This window comes from Perca flavescens, chromosome 12 (assembly GCF_004354835.1).
Source record: "Perca flavescens isolate YP-PL-M2 chromosome 12, PFLA_1.0, whole genome shotgun sequence".
Lineage (NCBI taxonomy): Eukaryota > Metazoa > Chordata > Actinopteri > Perciformes > Percidae > Perca > Perca flavescens.
Window position 1 is genome coordinate 17,732,743 of NC_041342.1, and position 12,130 is coordinate 17,744,872.

At 37.3% G+C, this 12,130-nt stretch overlaps 1 protein-coding gene across 1 annotated transcript; it reads left to right on the top strand.

Annotated features, from left to right (window-relative positions):
* The first annotated feature begins 120 nt into the window (after nucleotides 1-120).
* LOC114565513 (E3 ubiquitin/ISG15 ligase TRIM25) lies at nucleotides 121-9,124 on the top strand. Its single transcript, XM_028593610.1, has 8 exons — nucleotides 121-1,602; nucleotides 4,748-4,834; nucleotides 4,920-5,153; nucleotides 6,410-6,569; nucleotides 6,654-6,704; nucleotides 7,763-7,813; nucleotides 8,107-8,166; nucleotides 8,266-9,124. Exons 1-8 carry the CDS (start codon nucleotides 1,018-1,020, stop codon nucleotides 8,790-8,792), a joined length of 1,755 nt encoding a protein of 584 aa, XP_028449411.1. The 5' UTR covers nucleotides 121-1,017; the 3' UTR covers nucleotides 8,793-9,124.
* Nucleotides 9,125-12,130: the final 3,006 nt, after the last annotated feature.

Sequence of the window (12,130 nt, forward strand, 5' to 3'; positions counted from 1 at the left end):
ACTTGCTGGTTTTGCCGGCTGTGATTGGAGGCTTCAGGGTGCAGCAGGTGAAACTAGGCCGGTTCCTTTTAAGGATTCGGGTTATTCTGAGTCACTCACTAAACTGAACCGGGTTGTGCGAGTCACGTGAATCACTTGAGTCAGTATTGCTAATTCGCCAAGGAAACTCTGTCCTACTCCGCACAACCACTCGCCACCTCATGCAGCTGCTCACAGGAGAGCCATCAATTGAAAGAAAGCATTTCGAGCCAGACTTTATTTATTGTCTTAGTGTAGCCTAAGCAATAGGCTTTCAATATAGAAACGGGAACGGAGAAATGCCCATAGTGAATACATTATTTTTTTAAATCGACTGTCTGCTCGACCTAATTGCATTTCAACATAATACATTTACACCAAACCTACAGTAGGCCTAGCTAGGTCACGCGCAGAACATTATATGTTATTTCAGAAGTGAAAGAATGGCTTTATTGTGGATTTGCTTTACTCTGAGCTCGAGGAGAGACTTGACTCGCTCGTCTCTGAATAAATCCGATCCACTCATGGTGACCACGTAGCCGGCTGATAAGCGGGACTGGCTGACTCGCGCGAGCATCGACATCTCACGAGTCATCGAGTGGACCGCGAGCTTCCGGCTGTTAGTCTGCGGGTTCTCTTCTTCCATGGTCGGATAACCTGTCTCTGGGACTGTCTCTCTGCTCACTCAGGAGCTTGAGTTGACTTGTAAGTTATAAAGCCTTTTGCAGCTAAGATGGCTAGGACTAGTAGTAGCTAATGTTGCAAGAGGTTTGTGTGTGGCGCTGTTATCATTTTAGATTGAATTGTAGGATGACTCACCTGAACAGGGTTAATGATACTAGAGACCCGCGATTCGCGAGTCAATTTAAAGACTCGGGTTAAAGATCCGAGGTTATCACGACTCATACAGGTGTAGGTGAAACCTGAGAAGCTGTACTCAGCACACCTGTTCGCTACGCCCATCTTTGTCCCTTTCCGTTTCTGTTCGGAGTGTAGGAAATGGCTGCAGCAACTATTTCTATTGAACAAGACCAGTTTTGTTGTTCAGTGTGCCTGGAGGTTTTAAGAGACCCGGTGACGATTCCCTGTGGACACAGCTACTGCTTGGACTGCATTGAAGATTACTGGACAAGGGTCAAGCAGAAAGGCCAGTACAGCTGCCCGCAGTGCAGGCAGGTGTTTAATCCCAGGCCTCTGCTGAGTAGAAACACAGTTCTGGGCGAAGTGGTGGAGAAGTTTCAGAGATCTGGATTTCAAGACGCAGCTCGACACTTGGCCAAACCCGAGGAAACGAAATGCAGTGTTTGCACATTGAGAAAAAGCAAAGCTGTAAAATCCTGCCTTGTGTGCTCCGAGTCTTACTGTGCTGTTCACTTGAGAGTCCACGAAGAACGCTTTCATGGGAAGGTCCATAAATTGGTCCCAGCTGTGGATCAGCTGAGGGAGAAGCTGTGCCCACATCATGATAAATCGCTGAGGCTGTACTGTCGCACTGACCAGCAGTGTGTGTGTTCCCAGTGTGTCAAAGAGAAACACAAGGGCCATGATGCAGTCTCAGTGGTGGATGAGAGAGCAACACAACAGGTGAGTCAGACAGGATTTATCTGAAAGTGTGTATTTGATGTTTAGAAGGTAGGCTACTTCTCAGCCTGTGCCTTTTTAATTGAATTAAAACATTTGTGTAAAAAAATCTGTTACAAGTAAAAGTACAAAAGTATTAGCATCATAATTTCCTAAAGTACCCCTTATACAGAATGTTTCATAACGAAATATAGCCTAATTATTGTGTAAACATCCCTTTAATGTTGCTGCTGGTAGAAGTGGAGCATTTTTTTATAAATACTGCTGGGTAGCTTGTAAATTCCCCCTGGGATCAATACAGTGTTAGCTTAACAGATAAGACATCATCATATTTACACTATGTATTATTATTTTGAATCTGTAAAGTAACTAGCAACTTAAGTTATCAAATAAATGTGGTGAAATAAAAAGTACAATGTTTCCCTCTGAGATGTTGTGTAGTTGAAGTTTAAAGTAGCAGACAATGGAAATATTAGTAGGCCTACAAGTATCTCAAAATTGTACTTTCCAACAATGTTTTATTAATGTTATGTTCCCATAATGCTCTGGGAGATGTTAATCGGAAGTATTGGTTGCATTAAGTTAGCTGTGGGCTATACATTTTTTTTTTTTAGCCTTTATTTTTTTCCTCCATTTTGGCAAATTGGCACCATTAACAGTATGCCAAATTAACTTTTAGCAGTTTCAGTTTGCAATGCACCCATTGATGTAAAGACAACTATCACTGGATTACTGCGATACTGAAAACCTAAAAACGTGATGATTCTCAGGCAAGTTCTGGAGTTATAAGGAGCAACATTTGTTCTGTGATTTCATGGATGTTTATTCGCGATGGCCACTGGACATAATGATATCCCCGGAAAGATTAGGGCCTGAATCTATGGAATGCTGTTTTATTCAATATTAAATAAATGAATAAATGCATAAATAAAAACATAAATGAATCAATTGGTTAAATATATTAAAAGGTTTTACTTTTAATTATTTCATGGTACCTTTATTTCATAAGTCCACATTTATTTATTTCAAGAGACTTTTATTTCATAAATCCACATTTATTTATTTCCGTGGACTTTTATTTCCTAATGCCACGTTTATTGATTTTCCTCTCTATTCTTATATGCAAACTAAGGCTGTCAACGAATATTCTAAATTCGAATATATATTCGAATAGTTTTTAAAAAACGAATTTCGAAGGTGAAAATTAATATTCGAATTAAAAAAAAAAAAAAAAAAAAAAAAAGTGGAAAAAAACGCTCGCGGTAGAAGAGGCTGTCTGGCTGTCTGCTTTGCTAGCGCGCCTGAAAGCATAGTGGATGCCGCCCAGCTGGCGCATACAAATGTGACATCATGAGATCGCCGTGACTATTTATACCTGCGCTGGTGGTCGCGACACTAGCTGCAGTCTTCTCCTGAACAGCGGTGGCGCTAATGAGCAAAGGCTACCGACGCTGCCCTTTCTATGGTCTAGAAGAAGAAGAAAAAGGTAAACAACGGCAGAACTGGCAACAGCATTGCCGTCAATGCTTCGATGTGATTCACTGACCTACTTCGTCGGATCAAGCCTTTCATTCACCATAAAAGAACTCCTCTTAACCCAGTAAGTTTACCAGAGAGACTTGCAGTCACTCTGAGAGTCCTGGCATCCGGTTGTTGGCGAACTCATTCAGGCCTCCTGTTTCCGCTTTGTTGCGCGCCACTGAAAAAAAAGAGCCGTGTGCGACCTTGGCTCGGCCGGATATTGCATCATTTTGACATCACGATGTCGCGCGCCACCTTGGATGCATGCGCAACCAGATGTTCAAATAGTTTGAATATTTGGTGTTATTTTAGAGGGAATATTCGAATGTCATTTTTGAGCAATTTTGACAGCCCTAATGCAAACCAGGGGGCGGGGCTATCGATCACATTCACAACAGAGCCGTGGGAAAAAAAAGGCTGAAGTGAGAGTGCACCACGACCAGCAGCTCGCGGTGCTCTGTACCCAGCCCACAGTCACCTATTCTGGGGTAACTGAACCACCAACTACCGCTGACCTGACGTTTCTGTATTTATTGTTTATTTTATTTAACATTGTGTTTACAGGTGTGACAACTGCGCGGCTTCGCAAGAAGGAAACGAGATGAATGAGGACCAAAACGTCCACATAAATAGTCCCAAAGAAGTCCCATTCATCTTGTCTCATTTCACCATCAATGGAAATGTTCAGTTTAATGTGAATTAGAGCAGTTGTTTAGTTGGTGGTTCAGTTACCCCAGAACAGGTGACTGTGGGCTGGGTACGGAGCACGGCTCTGTTGTGAATGTGAGAGAGCCACACCCCCTGATTTGCATATAAGAACTGGAAATAAATAGAGAGGGAAATCAATAAATATGGCAGTAGGAAATAAAAACCACCAAAATAAATAAATGTGTTTATGAAATAAAGTCTCTTGAAATAAATAAACGTGGACTTCTGAAATAAAAGTACCATGAAATAATAATTAAAAGTTAAACCTTTTAATATATTTATTTAACTGATTGATTCATTTTCTATGAATATTTACATTTATTTAATTTATGTATTTATTGCGTCATTTATTTATTTTATGATGCATTTTAAAGGCTTATTTATTTATTCATGTTTTCATTTATTAATGTATTTATTAATTTATTTAATATTGAATAAAACTGCATTCCATATGAATCTAAACATTTTTATTTAATTTTTTTATCATGTCTGTGCGTTCAGATTTGACTCGGTAATGAATCCGTGACCAAAAACACCATTTGACTATTTGGAAATGCTTTTAAAACTTGCTGCATATAAAAGACAGTAGTAGGGTGACTAATTGTGATTCTGTTTGCAGTTAAGAAACATTGAGATACCTTTTTAAGAAAATGTCTTTTATAGCCTGGTGTAACGGCTTCAACATTTCAAATATTAAATGGGGTTGTGAAATGTGCCTAGTTGGTCCTGCAGCCAAATCTTGTGCTCTGATCTTACTGTGTCAAAAGTTTAGGTTGATAGACCAAAGGTCTTCCATGCAATCCGACCCTTTGATTGTAAAATCAAAACTTTCCATCATGAAAGTCAACCGTGGAAAGAAAATATTCGACTGAGCAGCCCAAGGGTCTGCGCTGTGTGATACTCTTATGTATTCTCTCAGAAAAAACTCCAAGAATCCTCTTTGAAGTCTGTGCAGAAATTGAAGGACACGGAGAAGGAACTTAGATATGTTGTCAGATACATTAAGGTGAGTGCATTTTCAAAAGGAGCTTTAAATATGCTGTTGACATGCTGCTTACACTAAAAAGTGAAAATGTTTAAATCCTCCACAGCACTCGACAGAAGCAGCAGTGGAGGAGAGCGAGAGGGTTTTCTCCAAGTTGATCCGCTCCATAGAGAAACAAAGCAGTGAGGTGAAGGAGGTGATGAGAGTCCAGGAGAGAGCAGCTGTCAGTCAGGCCGAGGAGCTGCTGGAGAAGATCCAGAGGGACGTAACCGAGCTCAGGAGGACCGGTGCTGAGCTGGAGAAGATTTCTGGCACTGAGAACCACATACACTTTCTTCAGGTATGGAACAAAACAAAACTCAGCCAGTGATGTCCAACCACAGCGATGGCAAGTACAATTACTCTGCAAGTACTGTACTTAAGTACAATTTTGAGGTAGGCCTACACGTACCTTACCTGAGTATTTCTATTTTTTTTGCTCTTTATACCTCTACTCCACTGCAATTCAGTTGTAAATACTGTACTTTTTACTCCACTACATTTATTTTAGAAATTAAATTACTGGTTACTTTTAAGATTCAAATGAATGATACAAAATATCATCAACAAATAAATTATACTATTACTGTATATTATTTGACTTTATCAATCCCCAGGAATATATATTGACTATTGTGTATATAAACTCAGCAAAAAAAGAAATGCCCCTTCTCCAGGACACTGTATTTTAAAGATACTTTTGTAAAAATCAAAGTAACTTTAGAGATCTTCATTGTAAAAGGCTCAAACAATGTTTTCCATGCTTGTTCAATGAACCATAAACATTTAATGAACATGCACCTGTTGAATGTCGAAAAGACAATAACAGCTTGCAGGCAGTAGGCAGTTAAGGTCACAGGTTTAATAAAATTAGCAAAGTAAAGAGACCTTTCTACTGACTCTGAAAACCCCCAAAAGAAAGACGCCCAGGGTCCCTGCTAATCTGCGTGAACGTGCCTTAGGCATGGTGTAAGGAGGCACGAGGACAGCAGATGTGGCCAGGGCAATACACTGCAATGTCCCTAGTGTGAGACGCCTAAGACAGCGCTACAGGGAGACAGGAAGCACAGATTGTCCTCGCAGTGGCAGACCACGTGCAACAACATCTGCATAGGATCCGTACATGTGAATATCACACCTGTGGGACAGGTACAGGATGGCAACAACGGCAAGAAGTGGCCAGTCTGGTGCAGTACATGAGGATGCAGTGTAGTACTTAAAGCAGCTGGTGGCCACACCAGATACTGAGGGCTACTTTTGATTTTGACGCCCCCCACCCTCCTCCCCCCTTTGTTCAGGGACACATTATTCCATTTCTGTTAGTCACATGAATGTGAAAATTGTTCAGTTTATGTCTTAGTTGTTAAATCTTTTAATGTTCAAACAAATATTTGCATATGTTAAGTTTGCTTAAAATTATAAAAGCAGTTGAAAGTGACAGAACGTTTTTTTTTTTCCCTATGTGTGTGTGTGTGTGTGTGAATCAATCAATCAATCAATCAATCAATCACGCCCAAATACGGTCCCCTAATTTGGTTGTGTTGCATGTCACCACAGAAGTGCAAGTCCCTTCATTTCCCTACAAAGACTGTGGAGATGCCCAGCACTGATGCACTTCAATATTTGATGTATAAAACCATGAGAGGAGCCCTAGCTGATCTCAAAGACAGTCTGGACGAAACACTTGAAAGAGAATTCAACAGGATCTCTGATAAAGGTATGATGTCTCTTTTACACCTGATTACCACAAACATGATTATTTTGTGAACAGTAAATACTGACTGTTTGTTTGCATTTCTAGTCATTTCACTGAAGGAGACCAGCAATCAAAGTACCTCTGAAAAGCCTAAAGGTATGGAAGTTTTGGTAACCCTTTACTTGAAGGTATCTACATAAGTTACATGACAGTGTCATGAACACATGACACTGTCATGACACAGTCATGACACATGAACCCTAACTCTAACTCTAACCCTTGCGTTTTAACCCAAACCTAACCCTAACTTGTCATGACAAAAACCGAATGACCCTTACTAAAAGAAGCGTTATGTCATAAATCAGAATCAGAAAAGCTTTATTCCCAAGTACATTTTTTACACATACAAGGAATTTGTTTTGGTGTCGTAGGTGCATGTCACACATTATCTAAATAATGTTTATGACACGTTCATGACAGTGTCATGTCACACTTAATGTAGATACCTTTCAAGTAAAGTGTAACCAAAGTTTCTTTAGTGGTTAAACCCCTTCTAAGAACAGCAATTTTCCAATCACATTTTAGCAGGATTGGATTATTTTAGCACAATATGTAGATATCAAGTGCACATTTAGGATCCTGTTAACAAAATTCATGTTAAATGTGGACATTTTAACTGCATATGTGCGGTGCCAGAAAGAAAAATGGCAACAGTAAAGAAGGGGGTAACTGTTTAGTGTCTGTCAATAAATGAGTTGTGAAGTTGGAGGGTCGCTTGTCCAGGGCACACAGAAAATAGAGAGCTGGGTGGCAGTGAGGAGATATTTCCTGAATTTGACAAAAAGTATATTGGATTAACATCACTTACTAAACCTTTAACACAGTTCTTAATCTATTGTACTGATGATTTGACTGGGAGAGTTAAGTGCTGATCCAAACAGTAGAAGAGCTCCAACTGTGAGTCACGTAACAATTGTCTATGGATAAAATGAATGGGAAATTTTACTTCCAGAATCAGGGGCGTCCAAATTAACTCTATGGTAACACTTTACTTGAAGGTATCTATATAAGAGTGACATGACACTGTCTTGACACATGAACCCTAACCCTAACCCTAACGATAACTTGTCATGACAAAAATCGAATGACACTTACTAAAAGATGATTATTTTGTGAACAGTAAATACTGTTTGTTTGTTTGTTTGCATTTCTAGTCATTTCACTGAAGGAGACCAGCGATCAAAGTACCTCTGAAAAGACTAAAGGTATGGAAGTTTCGGTAACCCTTTACTTGAAGATATATCTACATAAGAGTGACATGACAGTGTCATGAACATGTGACACTGTCATGACACGTTAACCCTAACCCTAACTTGTCATGACAAAAACCGAATGATGCTTACTAAAAGAAGCATTATGTCATAAACATGTATGGCTTGTTTATAATGTTTATGACATGTTCATGACAGTGTCATGTCACGCTTATGTAGATACCTTCAAGTAAAGTGTTACCAACTCTATTTTGTTTAATGTGTTATCTCCTGCATCTGTCTAACAGTAAAAGACACTGAGGTACCATACAACTCAGAACCGAAGACAAGAGCTGATTTTCTACAATGTGAGTACAATCATTTTGATAAACCCTAACGAACATCCATCTTTATGAAATCCACTAACTAGTAGTTGGTGTCTGACAATGTGCATCTGTTGTGTCCAGATTACAACGATATAACCCTGGACCTGAACACGGCCAACCCGTATCTAAGCTTCTCTGACGGTCAAAGAGAGGTGACCACACGTTCGGAGCCACAGCCATACCCGGACCATCCGCATCGCTTCACCAGCTGGGCCCAGGTGCTGTGCAGAGCTGGGATGGCTGGACGCTGCTACTGGGAGGTAGAGTGGGCTGGTAAAGGAGGGGTTTCCATCGGCATCTGCTACAAAACCATGGGCAGGAGTGGAGCAGGGAGTGACTGTAAGCTTGGACACAACTCCAAATCCTGGAGCCTGGACTGCTCTTACTCAGTCTGTTCATTTCAGCACAATAAGGAGGGTTTGACCATCGCTGCTCCGTGCTGCAGCAGGATAGGAGTGTATCTGGACTTCAGGGGTGGGACTTTGTCTTTCTATAATGTTTCTGATAGAATGGTTTTACTCCATAAAGTCAAGACTACATTCACTCAGCCTGTATACCCAGGATTTTGGGTGGGTTTGAGCTCTACTTTGAGGCTGTGCTCTCTTTAAATGAAATGACTGCACTACATCAACGGTTCTCAAGTAACTTTGTAAATATGGGGTTCAAAATATTAATGTTGACTGAGAATAATAATGAAACTGAGACAGAGGTTTATGTTTAAAATGTTTATTTTAATAACCGTGCAACTTGGGAACAGCAGCAACACTTTGGTGCGGCAGGTAACAAGCTTATTGAAGGCAGCATCATCCACATCCTGGATCTGCAAAGGAAGACATTTTCATAAACTCAACGATGTGTATTTGTTTGAGCACATTTATGTAATAATATAGGGATTTGTTGTGCATCAAATCCAATTGTAAATAAATAAACAATTTGTTCATTCTGTCTCTTGTGCACTGTTTTACAGGGGTTATTTGCAATGACTCTCGGCCAAGAAATAGTCAGACACATAACTACTTGTGCTTTTTTTTTTATCACTTTTTTTCGACATACGTGTTTTTGAGACTTTTTTTTTTTTTTTTTTTTTTTTTTTACATACTATACCGTGATTTTTTTCCCCGACATACTATACTATGACTTTTTCCTCGACATACTATGCTATTCTATGACTTTTGTTATGACTTTTGTTATGATTTTTCAAGACATACTATACTGTAACTTTTTACTATGACATTTTGGAGACTTTTTTTCTGACATGCTATGACTGTTTCTCGACATACTATACTTTCACTTTCAGACAAATGGCATGACTTTTTCATGATTTTTTTCAACATGCTATATTATGACTTTTTATGACTCTTTTGTATACTAAGCTATACAATTTTTGAGCTTTTTGAGTAATGTAAATGATAAATGACATACTATACTGTGACTTCTTTTTTTTACATACTATACTATGACTTTTTTGACATACTATACTATGACTTTTTTTCAACATAATATACTATGATTTTTTTGTAATTTTTTAATGACATTTTTAAGACTTTTTGTCGCATACTATACTATGACTTTTTCGACATACTATAATGTAACTTTTTGTATTTTGAGTAATGTTAACAATAAATACAACTCTGGACCGATGGATTTGTGCTTCACATATAGCTCAGTGAGATAAGTTGCTAGAGATGAAAGAAGAAGGATGGAAGTTAAATTCTTACACATACTATGACTTTTTTATGATTTTTTTACCATGACGTTTAAATAAACGATAAATACAACTCCGGACAATAGATTTGTGTTACATAGATGGCTCAGTGGAGGTTAAGGGTTAAGTTCTCAGACATGCTGTCCTGTTTTTGACATAATATACTATGACGTTTTTGTGATTTTTTAATATGACGTTTTTAAGCCTTTTTTTCGCATTCTATACTATGACTTTTTTCCGACATACTATACTATGACTCTTTTTGACATACTATAGTATGACGTTTTTATGACTTTTTCCGACATACTATACTGACATTTTTATGACTGTTTTTGACATACTATACTGTGAATTTTTATGACTATTTACACTTTGACTTTACCTATAGCTCAGTGAGATAAGCTGATGGATGGAAATAAAAACAGGATAGGAGGTTGAGGTTTCAACTGTCATGCATACTATAGGTTTTTTGACTTTCTGTGCTATGTTTTCTACATACTATATTGTGACTTTTTTTCCCCGACATGCTATACTATGACTTTTTCTCGACATACTATACTTTCACATTTTTAGACAAACTATAGCACGACTTTTTCATGATTTTTTTCGACATACTATACTATGACTTTTTTAATTACTTTTTTCAACATGCTATACTATGACTTTTTATGACCCTTTTGTATACTAAACTATACATTTTTTTTGAGTAATGTAAATGATAAATACAACTCCGGACAAGTAGTTTTACGCTTCACATATAGCACAGTGATAGCCTAGGAATCTAGACGTACCCTAGTGGCAGCAAATTTATTCTGTAGTGTCTGGCTTGTCAGGTTAGCTCAGTGAGATAAGCTGCTGGAAATACAAAAAAAAGAAAAAAAAAGGATTAGAGGTTGAGGGTTCAACTCTCAGACATACTATGTCTTTTTTGACTTTCTGTACTATGACTGTTTTCGACATACTATACTGTGACTTTTTTATCCGACAGACTATAATATGACTTTTTTAGCCATACTATACTGTGACTTTTATTCAACGTACTATACTGTGACTTTTATCACTTTTTTTGACATACTATACTATGCTTTTTTTCGACATAGGATTAAATTACTTTTTTATGACTGTTTTCGACATACTATACAGTGACTTTTTTTTGCCATATTATACCATGAGGTTTTTCCAAATATTATACTATTATAGTTATACTAAAAAGTCATAGTATACTATGACTTTTACTCACATACTATACTATGCATTTTCATCACATACTATACTATGACTTTTTTTTGACAAACTATACTATGACTTTTTTCAACATATTATACTAAGACTTTATTATGACTTTTTTTCGGCATACTATACTATGACTTTATTATGACTTTTTATTACACACTATACTATGATGTTTTTATGACTTTTTACGACATACTATACTATGACTTTTTTATTACATACTATACTATGACTTTTGTTATGATTTTTTAAGACATACTATATTGTAACTTTTTACTATGACGTTTTTGAGACTTATTTCTGACATGCTATACTATGACTTTTTCTCGACATACTATACTTTCACTTTTTTAGACAAACATAGCATTAGTTTTTCATGATTCTTTTCGACATACTATACTATGACTTTTTCAACATGCTATACTATGACTTTTTATGACTTTTTCAACATGCTATACTATCACTTTTTATGACCCTTTTGTATACTAAACTATAAAAAAATGTTGATTGTAAATGGTAAATACAACTCCGGACAAGTAGTTTTATGCTTCACATGTAGCACAGTCAGATAATCTGCTGGATATAAAAAAATAAATAAAATAAATAAAAAGGATTAGACTTTAGACTGTCTTATTTGAGTTTCTGTACTATGACTGTTTTCGACATACTATACTGTGACTTTTTTTTTTTACAACATACTATAATGACTTTTTTCGCCATATATACTGTGACTTTTATTCAACGTACTATACTATGACTTTTATCACTTTTTTTGACATACTATTCTATGCTTTTTTTTGACATACGATTAAATTACTTTTTTATGACTATTTTCGCCATACTATACCATAAGGTTTTTCCAAATATACTATTATACTTATACTAAAAAGTCATAGTATACTATGACTTTTTCTCACATACTATACTATGAATTTTCATCACATAATATACTCTGAATTTTTATGACTGTTTTTGACATACTATACAGTGACTTTTTTCGACAAACTA

Bases quoted from the DNA above. Each gene is read 5' to 3' on its own strand.
- LOC114565513 (XM_028593610.1), top strand. From the start codon at position 1,018: ATGGCTGCAGCAACTATTTCTATTGAACAAGACCAGTTTTGTTGTTCA. The intron at 4,835-4,919 runs GTGAGTGCATTT...AATCCTCCACAG, and splicing joins ATGTTGTCAGATACATTAAG to CACTCGACAGAAGCAGCAGT. The intron at 5,154-6,409 runs GTATGGAACAAA...ATGTCACCACAG, and splicing joins ACCACATACACTTTCTTCAG to AAGTGCAAGTCCCTTCATTT.